The sequence below is a fragment of the Habropoda laboriosa genome, unplaced genomic scaffold, assembly GCF_001263275.1.
Source record: "Habropoda laboriosa isolate 0110345459 unplaced genomic scaffold, ASM126327v1 scaffold683, whole genome shotgun sequence".
NCBI classification, from domain to species: domain Eukaryota; kingdom Metazoa; phylum Arthropoda; class Insecta; order Hymenoptera; family Apidae; genus Habropoda; species Habropoda laboriosa.
In genome coordinates, this window is record NW_017100801.1 from 35101 (window position 1) to 51444 (window position 16344).

General features: G+C 37.2%; 1 protein-coding gene across 1 annotated transcript in view; it reads left to right on the forward strand.

Moving 5' to 3' along the window:
- LOC108577247 overlaps window positions 1-15218 on the forward strand; it is a 46454-nt gene extending 31236 nt beyond the window's left edge. Inside the window, exons 3-5 of the mRNA XM_017940381.1 lie at window positions 4077-4389; window positions 11567-11691; window positions 14970-15218. Of these exons, the coding sequence (XP_017795870.1) occupies window positions 4077-4389; window positions 11567-11691; window positions 14970-15218 (687 nt within the window). The remainder of the gene's footprint in view (window positions 1-4076; window positions 4390-11566; window positions 11692-14969) is intronic.
- Window positions 15219-16344: the final 1126 nt, after the last annotated feature.

Below are 16344 nucleotides of genomic sequence, written 5' to 3' on the forward strand. Positions count from 1 at the left end.
TATTAAGAAAATATTACAAACACCTGTAAAAATAATTGAACAAACAAACCGACCATGGAAAATTGCCGAAAACCAATTCAGTGCTCGATTTCTCTCGAAGAAAGAAACCCTTCCTTAAAAGTGTTTCTCCGTTGTTTGTCTCAACGAGCACACGGGACACCATAACATGTTGGTTCCGCTTTAATTGAACCAGCAAGGCGGGGCGGCATTTTCCGGAAAATTAGATACGGTCCACGCGAAAGTAGCTCACGTGTAACCCGTATTACCGCGGAGGGTCCCCGAACGATCGGTCGTGCTCGATGAAATCGTCGAAACGCTTACACTGACGCCAGTGACCGGATTATTTATTTATTTTAGCCTTCCTATCGGCGATTTTACGTGAGATCGCCCGGAAATGTGAAAATAGAGACGAATACACGAGTGCTTTAGTACCAGGACCGCGTGTGTGTATTATCGAGTAAAGTTTTTGAATTAATGTGAAAAGAAAACGAATTTAACAACGTTTTTACAAATATAAATAAATTTTGTACATATAATATTATAAACAATGTTTTTACAAATGTCCATTGATCTAAGTGTGTAGATTCACCTCTAAAGATATGACAATTAATTTTTGTATACCCTGTACAGTATATGTACTGGAGAATGTGAAGGAAAAAGAAATTTAACATTAATTTTCAATCTAATAAACAATTATTTTGCAAATGTTCATTGATCTAAGAGTGTAGATTCACCTCTAAAGATATGACCATTAATTTTTTTACACCCTGTACAGTAAATGTATTGGAGAATGTGGAAGATTTGTTAAGAATGAAATGAAGGGTTTTTTGAGTCATATTAATCCTGGATTTCTGACAAACCCAACAGTACAATTTTCGTTCTGTTTAGAAAATTCAATTTTACAATTTTTGATTTATGTTGTTATTAAATTCAATTAACAAGTATTTCATTGCTTTTTAAAATATATTTAAAATAGAATTTATTTACTTTTTTTCAGTACCTCTCTCACTAATAAGAGTAACAAGTTATGGTCTCGTTACTACAAGTTTAAAAAGCTTCTGTCTATGTTAAAATTTGTAAAATTCCTGGAAATTTGGGTGCGTTAAAATTCTTGAAAACACTGCAAATCCTTGTACCTTGATTTTGAGTTGAGATAGAATGTTGTTGAATAAATTGAGGCAAAGGAACTGAAAAAAAGGAAAGCGAAGAAAAGGAAGTTCGGAAAATTACGTGTTAAATGAAACGAAAACATTCATCTAAAAGTTCATGTAACTACTTCACATCCTTCATCTTCCCCGTACAATTTGTGATCACGAGAAACTTCCAACACGCTAACTTTCCATTTTAATCAGCCCTTTTGTACCGTCATACGGGATTATTCTACGCTGTTCTCGTAAATACTTAACAAATTCTCGAATTCCCGCGATTTTCTCGCAATATCCATCTCACGTGAAAGTCACCACATCCCTTTGCTGGTAAAAACAAACGAAACTCATTAAACTGGACCAAAGGGGTACCGGCACGTAATCGCCGAAACTCCGAAGTTCGCCGTGGAAATTCCGCGAATGAAGCGGGCATAAAGAAGCTCTTAGAGCCGGAGGAAGCTGTGGAAAGTCAAAAAGCTGGTCTCTTGTAGAGCTTTCGTTGCTCGTATCCGGTTGTATACGCTCGGCACACCGCAATCGCATGAATTTCTGAGGGTCGCTGGGGACAAAATTCCAGAGAAGGCGGGCTAAGCTTGCCCCTACGCTAGGAATGTATTATTAAACAATTAATTAGAATGGTCAGGACACGGCTGGACCCCCCTGGCGGCCGTTCTTGAATTATTTAAAAACAGACAGCTGCCACTCTTCGCGTCTTGGATTGGAGAGGCGTGAAATTAATAAGGCTATAATTTCGGTACGCGAGAATTTACGTTTGTGTAAATTGCGTGTAGTAATTTGATTGATAAGTCTGAGATAAGTTGGTAAACACGGAATTTTATTCATTTTTCTATTCAAATTTTGTATCCAAAAGTCAACATATTTATTCAAAATAAGAACCATTACTGTTAAGGCGTATACTGTAGCCGGATTTATGGCAGCGAGTCAAGTGGTCGCCGTCGCAGGCAAATATCGCTTTTTCAAAACACCACAAGTGTTTATTGCGTTGCCTGCGACACTTAGTCCCTAGGACCAGACCCTGCCATAAATCCTGGAGTCTCCGAACGGAAAATAGAAAAGTGGCCCACGACTTTTGCCAACGTCGATGGGCCACTTGACTTTGACAAAGCCTAGAAAAGCGGAGATTCCACAGGATTCCCACGCATCCGTCCACGGAACACTTTCTCCGGTCGTCGTTTACCTCACCCTAAGATAACGCGCTAAGGGCGAAATGGAGGGAGGTTGCGATGCACCCGAGTAAACTGATTGGTGATTTAGAAAAGGAAAAATCACCAATCAGGGTGTTTTTAGGAAAATAGGAGTCTTCTTCGAGGGAAACCGCAGAGACTCCGGCAGAAACATTTAGCGACTCGCAGGAGAAACACTTGGCCACTCGCGAGAGAAACACTTCTCACTTCGCAGTAGAATTTATATCTTGAATTAGTTGTAGAAAATAGAACATAAAATAAAAACTTGGTGTTTCAATCAAGAAACTGGTCCTTGGAAGCCTTAGAACATTAGTCGGCACACACGTGCAAAAACCGGCAAAGTTTGAACGATCGAAAGATCAACCGCAAGCCCCTACAGTACATACATCTTTGCCAATGTTTCGCTAATTTTAAAAAAACTACGAGGTCTGGAACGTCTGTTCCACGTGGCGTTCACTTTGGAAACGCTTTCTCCTTGACAAAATGGTCAAAATGTTTGAACAGATGATAATCTATTGGCGAAAGGTCTGGAGAATAGAGTGGATTTTGTAGAACCTCTTATCCCAGGTTGTTAAACTTGTGCACTGTAATTAATGATACTTGCAGTCGAGCGTTATCTGTTGACTAGTGTTAGACGGATAACTGACAGCTTTTGATGCATTTTGCTAAGTACGTTGCAGGTACTTATTTCTCCCTTCTTCAAACCATTATGCTGAATTATTCCGTCAATAGACCACCAAACAGATAGTACTATCTTTTTCAGATGTGCTTTGTGTTTTGGAAAGTGTGTATGTATGTAGGTGGTTCGTTAAGATCCAACCACTGCTCAGATCTTTTCCGTTTATCATAAAGTACCCACTTTTCATTGCAGATAACTATTCTGTCGGGAAAAGGGTGTTTAATGTTCCGCAGGATATAGGGAGAGCAAATGAAGGATTTGAACCCGCTTGTCCATTTTCTTTCTCTTACCTATGTTTTGTAAGTGACATAAATAAATTAGTGAAACGCTGTCGATTGTAATGGTTCTTATTTTGTATAAATATATTAATTTTTGGCAGAATTGTATAAGAAATTTAATGATCCTTTTTCTTCTTCCTTTGTCTATATTATATTTACAACTGACTCTACAGAGCTAACCAGCAAACTTAGTTCATGTGGATAGTTTGTGCGTGTGATTATCACTCAGTAATGTTTCCAAGTCAGAGAACTGTGTTTTCCTCAGTCTTCTCATTTCTGGAGTTTGCCTTAAGCTTTTAGCCAGTTCATTAAGAGTGTTTCTCTAATCTGTTTCTGTATGTTATAGCAAAATTTCTTTTGTTCTAATTCTTAAAGTAAATTGTCCTTCGTAGAAGCTATCGTTAATAAAAATCATAAGCAAGAAATTATACAGTATGTAACAAAAGTTCACGGACTCCGAGTTTAACAATTTATCGTGGTAGAATAGAAGACAGTACAAATGAAAGCACGATTACCTTCGTAAGTTGCTAATCCTGCTGAGTGACGTCAAATATCCAAAATAAAATTGTCACCACGTAAATTAAACCTTTTTTGCATTCTGAGTTCGGACACTATGGTTACAGACTTCTACAAAAGAATTCTACCAAATATTACGTGCTAATCCCCCATGAAGAGATGTAATTAAGAGCAATCAAAGATCAAAGCAGGTTCTTATTCCCTTAAGTCGTTATGAAAGCTCATTGTGGAAATTTCATGGGAATTTCCACAGGCAAAAGACGAGTCCTCTGGAAAGACCATTCCCGTGTTCCTCGTCCCTTTTCCAATAAATGACAGCATGGAAGCGCACAGCGAGAGTCCATCTAATCAAACATCCACCGTTGGTGTCTTGGTTTCAGGCAATAAACTGATCTGCGACTGCAAGCTGGCATGGATCTGGGGCCTGAGGAACGAGACGAAAAACAAGCAGCTACGGCACTCCCTGGAAGAGCTCACTTGCTTCCTGGAGAGCAATAACGCAACGCTGAAGATCAACAACGAGGACCTCGAATGGAACGAGGCGCTCGAGATTGCACGGAACTCAGGTAGGTTAGACGCTGCTTATACGCTCTCTTCATTTCTGCTGTTCTCCTGTTCAACTCTCTCCTCGACCATTGTGTTAGCCAGATTTTCGAGCGTCGAGTCGCTCATGTCGTCGACCCTTTACCATTCCAAATGTACACGGTGTGACAAAAATGTTGTTTGCACACCGTCCTTGTTTCAGTTATTATTAACCCCTTTTTTCTTATTAATTTTCTTGTTAACCCCTCGACACTTATGATCTACCTTTGCTGACTGTGATATATAAATAGAAAACAATCGTTATAACCATACTATGGCCCCTTTCATACGTAACAATTTTTAATTGAAAAATTGTTCTCTTACTTTCACGGTTCCCAAGATATTCACGTTGGTAATTCTTATTGGTTCACCCGGTATACAGGATGTCCGGAAATCTGAGTATTGTCAAGTCAAATTCTGAGCCAAAATTTGATTTCCATTTCTCGACAGAGAATTACAACGAATTATAAAATTTTTCTCCATTTTTCCTGAGAAAAGCAAGAATTCCCTCGTTAAGGATACCAATTCAATTTCGATCTCAACGTCGACATTCCTGAAACAGTGACAAAGTATGTAACTTACGGTTTTAGTACTGTATTAGGTAAGAAAAGCTAAAAAGGCTGTTCAAGGCTGTTTGTCCACTAAAAGATAGGCGAACAAAAGTTATACGGTTCCGTTTAAATAGCTATGGTGACATGGATAATTTTGAAAAAAAAAGAATACCTTAGAAAACATATACTGCAATCAGTCTGTAGACTCCTGTAAACTAAGGCATTTAAGAAAAACAAAGAATTGTATTGGTCCAGTAGTACCGGAAATAATTAAGGTGATAAAGTTACGTTGTCCACTCTGTAGGTTAACTACATTTGGTAATCCTCGTAAATTAAAACGAAAGTTAGAATTTGTAAGGATATGGTTGAGTGAAGGTAGGGACTCGGGCCGGTTTGTGACCCGCAGACCGAGAGGTCCCAACGCCTGACTCCCCCACGCGCTAAGGGCTGGGTCAGTAAGGACCCAGCCACGTGCTCATGACCCGCAGACCGAGAGGTCCCAACGCCTGACTCCCCCACGCGCTAAGGGCTGGGTCAGTAAGGACTCAGCCACGTGCTCGCGCGACGCGGTCCTTGCCGGGTAGAAACCCCCAACTTGCGCCAGGGTTTCCCGAAGGCAAGAGAGGGGCGTCAAAGCCGGCATATAAGGACGCGTTAGGAGCACTGCGGGCAGAAACATAAGAACTATAAGAATTGTAAGAATTGTAAGCATTGCAGGAGAGTAAATTGAGCCGCGTAGTCAACGACGGAATAAATATAGTTTTTTTTTAATTATCTTACGAAGCACTATTTAAACTGAAACTCCTTACAAATTAACATTAATTTTTGTTACTAATATAACTATTTTTGTCGTATCTTGGCCAGAATTTATAACACGTGTCTGACTTATTATAAGGCAAGGGTTTAATGTGCATATTAATTGGTCATATTCGCACTCGTCGAAATTTTTCTAAAATTTTCTGTCTAAAGAGTATCAGTGCAAAGTGAACTTACTTCACTCACTTAAAAAAAATGACAAAGTATCATTCCTTACATTTAAATAATGTACTGTTAATTCAACTGTTTTCATAGCGATTCAAACGTAGACATTTTTCTATATCAGAAAAACATCCTGAGTTTTACACTGCCACTCATATGTTTCATACATATACTTCCGTTCATAAGTATTAGGACACTTATTGAACGCGAAGCGAACTTAAACAGTCATCAGAAAGTTATTAAAATCCTAAACAAAAATATTCAATTCAGTCAAAAAATAACATTTAGTTTGGAATTTCGCAACGTAATGAATAGAAATATTTTTACTGATATATGATACTAACTTTCACGAAGAAATGTTGCTTAATTTATAATACTCTCTGTAGGAACATAAATTGTGTCCTAATACTTACGAACGACAATATATTTTCCCACAATATTCTTTATTTCCATAAGCAACTTCGTTTAACCAGTTTCTAAGCAAGAAATCAAAAATTTCACTTGTTTTGTAACTTTCGTTCTAAATAAATTTATCAATTTTTTAATAAAACAAGATAAAGTAGATAGACAAATACTTATGAGTGGTTCAATGATACGACATTTTTGCCTCAAATTTTCTTGAAACGTATCGAGAAAAGGAATAATTACAAGGATTTTACCTATACTTCTGACACGCTCGAAAGATTTAAGCAGAATTAACAGATAAGTGATGATAATAAATAAGAAATTCTTTCGAAGACAAACCCTTTAGCGAAAAATTCAAGTTAAAATTAACAATTTTTCTCTGGATAAAGATTAAAACACTTTCATTGTACCGACTATGGAAAATGAGAAATTTAATTAGCAGAATGATTTGTTAAGAAACGTGGATAAGTGTAAATATTTTTTTTTTCTTTTTACCCCTTGTATATATTCAGAAGATGGTAACTTCTCGTCCAGAATGGTTAACGTTCATTGTGGAGAGAAAAAGGGTTGGAGATGGTGGACTGCGTTCGTTTGCACGCAGTTTCATTATTGTAATGAAAGAATAAGGGCTGCTCCTTGGGATCGTCCATTGTTCTACAGGATGATTAACTGTGTAGCTTTTTACCCCGGATTGTTTTTCAAGTATTGATCAGTGGGTGGGTGGGTCAAGATGGTGTGATTATGTTAGATTTTAACTCTGTTCAACTCTGTTAATTAGGAACGCATAATAATAACAGTATCCTCGTATTATTGAAATACCTAAAATTACAATTACTCGGTACTTGGATAATGTTAATTGAGAATCAAAGTACAAAACTTTGCAAACTAAATATTCCTATACAGGGTGTCTCGTAACTCCTCGAACACCCGGAAATGGGGGGTTGCTGGGGTGACTCTGAACAACTTTTTCCTTTTCCAAAATCCAGTTTGAAGCTTCGTTTTTGAATTATTAACGAAAAACACTGGCCAATCAGAGCGTGCGTAGAGCCCGCGCTCAGGGACGAAGAACAGAGGCTATTTTCAGGCCTTCGTTATTTTCTTCACGATTTCGACTAGCTGTCAAAAAAATTTCACTTTGCACTGCTGTTTTTACAAGGCTTAGAGAAATGGTTTTTGGCCGTCATTCCGACGTTTGTATAAATTTTTGAAAACACTGCAATTAGCCTGAATCGCGAAGAAAATAGCGAAGGTCGTTTTTACAACTTTTTTATCTGAGCTCGAAATGAAAATCTAAAAAATACGTTTTGTAGATCTATGTCAATGATACACGTGCTGATAATTTCATCGAAATTGGTTAATGTTTCTATGAGCTACAAACGGTTAAAGATGATAAAAATCGCACTATCACGACTTTCAGCGTAAAACTGTAATAAATCTAACAAGTAAGTCGTTTAATAACTGTGTCCGATACTTTTATTCGTTATCCGAAAGGAATAAAGTGTTTTATTACTTATGAAAAACTTACCCATTCGTCCACGAATTAATCTGCTTCGACGGAACTGGGTCAGTATGTCGATCCTGACCTATCCGAAACATGTGATGTTACGACCGGGTCGGTGAACTCACATGATCGTTCCTCGCGAAACGTCGCGCGGTCCCCGGGGAAAGTGGGGATGTGTAGACAATCAATCTTGGAAACGTTAAAAATATTCGTTACAAAAATGGGATGCGACAAATAATTAAACGAAGTAGAAATTCAAACTATGTTGGAGTTAAGAAAACAAAGTTTATCAATTTCAAAAATTGCAAAGTCCGTTAAGAGAAGCCGGAAAGTTATTCGTAACGTATTGGAAGATGTGAATAATTATGGTACAAGGAAGAGTAGAGGACGACCTCCTGCGGTTTCTGCTCGTGAAGAACATGCAACTTCTGTTTATACACACAAGGAAAAACAGGGAAGCTTCAGTTTGTAGTTACATATTATATTACCACTTGGTAATGTTTATATACCATTCGTCGCGTTTGATGAATTTCGAGTGTAACCCTGAGAGCTTAACCCTTTCATTACTATTGGCGCCTATAGGCGTTTTGAAAATTTGCTCGCACTATATTGTTGGAGCTACTTGATGCACTTCCACCTTAATTTAATACTAAATTTTATCCTTTACGCATTTCCACCTTAGTTTAATAAATCAAAATTTAAAACGATCTGGCCAAAAGAACATATTTTGCAGCTGTGATTAAAAATTTACTGTCAGTCATCCACGTTACGCAGTAAAATTTGTCGTAGCGAAAGGGTTAATGGTAGCACACGTGTGCTATCTCTTTGTCCAGAAGTGTACTTGATACACAGATTAATCAGGAATTTACTACTGTTATTACACAGACAGGAACAAATATTAGCTGAAACAATTAACGAATGGAGTACACGATATTTTAGAAAGAAATCCAATTATCCGTATCCTTTGTATTTACCATCTATTTCCACTTCATTGTTCACTGCCGCGCGGACTTTGTTTTCGGGCCACGAATTAATCGAATCGCGCGCAAACAATGCGTTACCGTTACAGTTTCTTTCGATTCGAACAAATTTTATCGGGATATTGACCTCTCGTAATTGGAAAGGCTGTAACGTAAATCACCGATATATTAAATTTTGTTTTCATTTATTTCGCCATTTTTCTCACCCCCCTTATACATCGTTTATCATTACAAGTACCAAGGAGGAAATGAAAAAAAATTCGAGGATAAAGCAAAATAAAAGAAAATACAATAAAACAGAACACGTACCATTTAAGGACAAAGAAAGTTTTGTTTCATTGTTAGTGATATCGACAATTATTCTATTAAATTTCGTCCCATTGTTCCGTTACCACAGTATCATTACTCCAGGTGGAATAAAAATGCAATTATAGTTGAACGTTTACACCGTTTCGATGTAAACAATGCAACGCGCGACGTGGTAACAAAAAAGAGACATCGAACGGGGTAATTTAATTAAGCTTCTGGACGTGTCGAGTGAAATTTGTAAAAAAATTCGTTTTTCCCTTCTTTTTTCCTCGTGTTTCAATCTCTAGCGATTGGATTACAAAGTTTTCACTTTACAACCGAATAAAAATTGTTCAATTTTGAGTTCGTCGATGGCCAATAACAATAGAATTTCCGATACTCCTCAATCGAGATATTCGTTATTTCGAATTACAAATTCTCTGCTCGATAAAGAGAACGTTCGAATTAATTGCATGATATTTCTCGAAGGATTTCCAATTTTCCTGTCCATCTACTTCAAATAGAATTTTAATCGTATTCGACTATATATTTCTGGAAATAAAAAAAAATACAAGAAATTCGTATGAAAATAACAGAAAATTCAGAACCAATCGACGAAAATAAGAACTCTCACATCTACGGTGCTTACGTCACGAAACCATAGCACGTAGTGAAGCACCGTAGGAGTGGGAGGCCAGTCGAGGCGCGACTTGTGGTGGGGGAAGCGTCCTCGTACACGCCATAAATTTCACCCAGACTATAATTACTCCGTATACCTTTAGACATCCCACTCCGTTCATAATCACCCTTCTCTCCCCTCCTCGTTTATCTTCCATTCCATTATCGGTGCATTTTATATTAGACAGTGTTTCGAATTGAACTCCACAGCTATGAAATATTCACGATAAATGTATTAGGTCGTGTAATATGAAGTGTCGAATTGAAATATCACGTTCGTCTTAATTAGCGTCAAATGTGAATCTTTAGATTCTCCAATAGTAACCTAACACTTTGTCCACCGGAAACGTGAATTAAAAATGCTTAAGTAAATATTGAAAATGCTTTGTTCCTCGCAAGAGAAAAAAAAATTCACAATTGCAATATTGTAGGAAATATATGACATCGTACTTAATAACCGTTATATCCATGCATCATTTTGTATTTTAGTGAAAATTGAGGTAATCATAGGTTTAATTAATCGTAAACTGTCGCGTGTATTATAATAAAATACATTGACATCGAAGCCGATTTATTGAAAATTTTGTATTCATATTTCGTTATTATATAAAAATAGAAGTTCTAATAATTAATTATAATTACGATATTTGACACTGTATCCTTTACTTTGCTTCGTATTCTGAATTTAAATACCGACAGAAAATGGATTATGAATAACGAAAATATATTTTTAAAGGAAAATTTTGCTATTTCATCAGGTATCCCTTATAATTACGATGATAATCAAAGTCTCTTTAATGTATCCTTAACCCTTTGAACTCCAAATTTTTTTTTAAATTTTCTTCTCAATAACTCCCTATTATTTTAAGAATTTTATTTGAAATGCATTTTAATAGACATTTGGTTGATAGGAACCAATTTAAACAATTATTTTTACTAATTATATTGAAAATAGCATTAACCCTTTAACCTACAACAACGTGTCAGACTCGTGGCAGACATTCTGGTCAAGATGTGACGAAAATAGATATATTAGTAAGAAAAATTCACTGTAATCCTAACTTTCGTTTTAATCTGTAAAATTAAGGATTCCTAAATGTAATTAACCTGTAACAGATTAACTTTTGTTACTTGAGTTACAGTACTGAAACATTAAATGGCTGACGCTTAGATGCATAGTCGGAAAAGAAATCATAGGTTAAGGGGTTAAGAGTCATATACATGTATGTGTACCTATTGCTCATATTTAAACTGGTAATTTAAAAATTACTTCATTCACATCTGTGAATAAAACTGATGTCGAGTCACACTAGACAAAGAAGTCCAAAGGGTTAAATTCTCGTATCAATATCTCAATTAATTCAAAAGTCAAAACAATTTCAATAATACCAACCAAATTGTTTTCCTCATTTTCCGAAAATGCCTCCGATAACAAGTTCCTAGTAAAAGCGCCCGGCTAGTAAAGTGTTTAACAAGAATTGCACGAATTTCCACTTAACACGAACAAATTCGGTACTTTTCAACATACGAGCTCGACACAATGAAATAGGAATATTTCAACGAAAAATCACGAAACACATATTCCTTCTTAAACAAAAAGACGGAGAGTTTGAAAATTTTCATTTCATTCCATTTTATTCCAACTGCGAAATTCCACTTTCACGTGTCCTGCTTCGAAGTGTGGAAAGAGGTAGAAGGGAAAAAGCAACAGCCGCGAATGCATTTTCAACGGCTGCTCTGTATGCATTTTGTTCGAATTTTCGGTTCTTCGCTGTTACAGGGGAATATCGCGCCAGTGGCCTGAGAGGCAGCAACATCGAGGACGACAACCTATACATCGGCGACGACTACGAGAGCAAAGATGGATACGAGGATTCCTCCTCGAATTCCGATTTTCAGCCGGAGGTAAGATATACGTTTACCTTCTGTATTTTTCTTTCTACCGCCGGGGGAGCCGGGATCAATTTCCCCTCCTCCCCTCGCGATTCGCCGGAGGAATCTCCCGCGGAATTAAGGGACGGCCAGTGTGCCATTATACTTCCTGTTTTTTTTCTTCTCTTTTTTTATGTTTATTTACATTGTAAATGATACAGAGATGCATCGTCTCATATTTCCACTGTTTATTCCAGACTTTGCTCCTTTCTTTGGGAAAATATGTTTATTCCGCGAGTAATTCAGTTTCGTACTCCTTTTCTTAAAATATCTCTTTTTTTTTGTATGATGATTTTTGTCTTCAGAAAATTTTGGTGAAAATTTTGGGGGAAACTGGGTGCTAAATATATGAATTACTTGTAATTTTAATTTTGTGGAAAATGTATTTCATTATATTGATATTTATTCATGGAACATTGAGAAGTTTGTTTGTAAATTTTTCGAGTCGAGCTTCGACAGTTGGCGAGAAAAATAGTTACATATGAAAATTAGCAAATCGAAATTTCTTTAAAATACACTTCACTTATCTCTGTGATAGTTTATAGTTAAAAATTTGAACGATTCAATGCTGTTATTTTCATGCGATTAAATTCATAAGTGTTTCATGTTAAAACTTTCCTTAAAGGATCTCTATTTTTTTTTTTTTTCTTTAATGATAATGTATATTTGCAAACTTTTTCCATTCGATTTACTACTTTTCTCAGAAACTATCAGAACTCAACGGAAAGAATTCACAGAAAAATCCTCAACTTTCCACAAATTAAGAACACAATTTCCACGAAATTAAGAATAAAATGTCGAAAAAAAAGGCCGAATAAAATTATAATAATCCCAAAAGAACCCGTCGAAGTGATAAACCATCGTGTTTCGCTGGAGTTTCACAGGAAGCACCGTTCCCTCCAGAGAATACAAGGGACACCGTCGTTATAAAACCGCTGGAATTTCTTATCACGAAGCCACCTTTGGTTTCCCCTGATTTTTCGACGTGCGCGGAATTTCCCGGGGAATATTTTTTATTTAAATGACCGACAGGCGATAACGCGGATAAGCTGGCCAGGCGTGACGATTTTTCGAAAGCCACGAAACGACGATCGGAAGGAAAAACAAAGCGTTTCGACGTTGTTCTTTTTTTCTCTCCCCACTCACTGAAGTTCATTTATTCGTTCCCTTTTTTGTCTAACGAAGATTAATCGCGCCATAAAGTTCGAAACGAGCGGTTTAACAGCCTGTACGCCGTCCAGTGAATTTGTTTAACAACAAACCACGCTAGATTTCCATTTTTACGTATGCAATTGTGAACTGTCTGCACACTTGTTCTCTCTCTCTCTCTCTCCCTTTCTCTCTTTCTCTCTCTCACCTCTGCCTCGATTATGATCGAAATAAAGCGGCGACGATAATTCAGCGGCAGAAACCGATTTCGAGCAAGTGTCTCGGGTGTTTCTGTGTTTCCACTCGTGTTCTCCGGAAATGGTGAGCGATTTATGAGGTGAAAAACAGAGGTTACCGCGAATACGGCGAAATTGTTTTAACGTTTGGCCAGATGGAATTAATTCGAGAGGATTATAAAACGCGGAAAATCGAATTACGGCTAGGTGCTTAATGAAGAATCAACCGAACCAGCTCGATTACGCTGGGAAAACAAATCGAAGTAACATATCCATCAAACGATTGCTCCGCCACTCTCGTTTTTATTTTTCTCCCCCCACCCCCTTCTTTTCGCGTATTTCTCTTAATTATTTTCATGCTCGTGTTTATCGTTGGTAAACAGTCGCTCGCGATTCGTTTTTCGAAATTACACGTTGTAATTGATTCGATGATACGCCTTACACGACGAGAGAGCCTGGAATTTTTATCTGTATTTAAAATCCTCGGTAATTGCTCGCAGTTCGTTTGGTGTACAATAGAGTGGTGATTAATCGGCTGGTGTAATGAATATCGTAAGAAATTAATTAGAAACTTTTTAGATTAAATTTTATTACTATTTAAAATATAAAATGAAATTTCTATTTCTTTTTTTCCGATAAGTTACAAATTAGCATAATATTTTTATAATTTTATTAATAGATAAAAGTAACTTTAAACATTGACAACTATTGAAATTTTCCAAATAAACGTATGTCACATGAAGAGTCAAGTATACTACAGCTGAAAAGTATTTGCCTAGCCTTTTCTTTATTGTGGAAAATTTTATTTCCAGAGAACATGCTGTGGATATAACTTGTCTGTTGGCTCTTATGATAAAGAAAAATAAGTAGACCGGTGCCAAACGTTACAATTTTGAGAAAACGTCAAAAATGACCAAGAAATAATATAGATATTCTCTTCACTATTAACTAGTTTACTGTTAAATTTATGGTACTTTAAGATTTCAAGCTTATATTTAACATATTGTAAATAGTTTTTCGTAAGGAGTCGTTTATTTACAACTCGGCGAAGCGTGAAAAATGTCTACAAAGTTTTAAACTTTAGTCTTTTTCACTAAATAATCTGTTTCAAAATTAGATATTGTATTTATTTACATTTTTATTGAAATTAAATTAAATCTCCCAAGAATTTTGTGGGTTAACTAGAGTTAGCGTGAATCTTGAGTCTCGAAGAAGAGAAAATGGCGAGCTTCGATAGTGAGAGGTTAACTTAACCTATAACATACATAATAACAAGCAATATATCGTTTAAATTGGAACGTACATTTAGATTGTCAATTTTTGATAAAAATATGCCAAAAGATCTCAAAAATTTCCCCAAATAACCTCCATGTTCTCCTCTCAAAGCTCAAATTAAAGCAGAATTGCACTTTAAACCTTCAGAAAGTTCAAGAGAAGCTAAAAAAATGTCTACAAAGTTTTAAACTTTAGTCTTTTTCACTAAATAATCTATTTCAAAATTAGATATTGTATTCATTAATTTTTTTATTGAAATTAAATTAAGTCTCCCAAGAATTTTGTGGGTTAACTAGAGTTAGCGTGAATCTTAAGTCTCGAAGAAGAGAAAATGGCGAGTTTCGATACTGAGAGGTTAACTTAACCTATAATATACATAATAGCAAGCAATATATCGTTTAAATTAGAATGTACATGATAAAAACATACCAAAGAGATCTTCAAAATTTCTCCAAGTATGTAATCACAGCGGCTTAAAACCGCGGGAACATTGAAAATGACCTAATACCACCGAAAACACAAAATACTTACCTCGTTTCTTCATCTGATCGTAATAATTTGATCACCCACTGTATACATAATCTGTTGCAGATGCAGATGGTCGAGGGTAAGGTACACTACAAGAGGACCCTGTTGGACCTGAAGTTGGAGGAGCTTCCGTGCCCAGAGCCCTCGAGGGAGGATCTAATGGCGTCCGAGCAGCCATCGAGTCGCCATGAGAACGCTCGCGTGGGTTCCTCGGGTTCCATCTGGTCCTCGTCCTCGCCTGCCCTTCTACGCCTCGACCTGTCCGTCCTCCTATACTCTATGCTCCTGTTGCCGTCAGTGTTGTTCACGTAGAAGCGGCTCTGCTCGTCAGACGACCCAGCAAACAGATTGGAAGGACGGCCCGTGCACGAGGACGAGGACGGTTCTCGGTATCCCGAAACATAAAAGCGTGTATAATCGAATCGCGCATGGTGTGTGTGTACGTGTTCTGTGTGCGTGTCTGCGCGTGAGAGTGTATGTGTATCGTCGCGTGTGTCCTCAGACGGGGGTTCTGGATCGATGTTCCGGATTGATGATGTTCCGGATTTTCTGACGCGCTTCCAGCGATCATTCTCGTCTTCTCGTCTGACGCCTCTTCTCTGAGGGTGAAATCTTGCAAGTGAGATTATCGGCGGAATTGGTAACTGAAGATTATGACAGTTTCCGATTTCTCTCGAGTCTCGAAGTGAATGAGGAAGTCGCGACTAATTTTTCGAATTGGAGAAATTCTGAATGCAAGATGGAACCAGTGGATTTGGAGTCTTTTCTTTTTTTGTGGAATTTCAAAACAATCAAATTGGTACAGAATTCTTATCCGTTCTGAAAGTTGAGATATTTCATATTTCAAGCTTTGCCAAGTGAATAACGCGGGAAAGTCGAAAACAATTGGAAGAAAATTCTGATCTTTGACCTCGTACATGACAAAGTGTCTATCAAAATTTCTCCTGAAACCTAGTGAATTTGAACTATCCTTAGAATCTTCCCCTTTGAAGCTTGAATAAGGTGAAATTAACATCTTGAGAAGCATCAGCCATCGGTCCCACGTCAACGAGAAGGTAAGACGACCGCGGAAGTTGGATGAAACGAGTCACTTCGATTGGTTCTTCTTCCGACGAAGAAAGCTTTGATCATGTCAGCTCGTTCCAGAACGATCTATAGGATGACCCCATTCGCTGAGGACACGTCGAAGAGACTCGAACGGATTATCGAGCGCGATTTCGTGGCCAAGACACAAGGAATATACTTGGAAATATTTATCTTCGACGGGAAGGCACGTTCGATATCATTTTTCCCGCGCACGGACTCGTTATCGCTGTGTACGATTATATGATTGCTTGAAACAGCTCTGGCACTTGTTCAGTGGCCATTTTGTAATTATCAAACTTTTTGACGTACTTTTTCCACCGTTAACGGTGTCTCTTCACCGATGCTCGATATT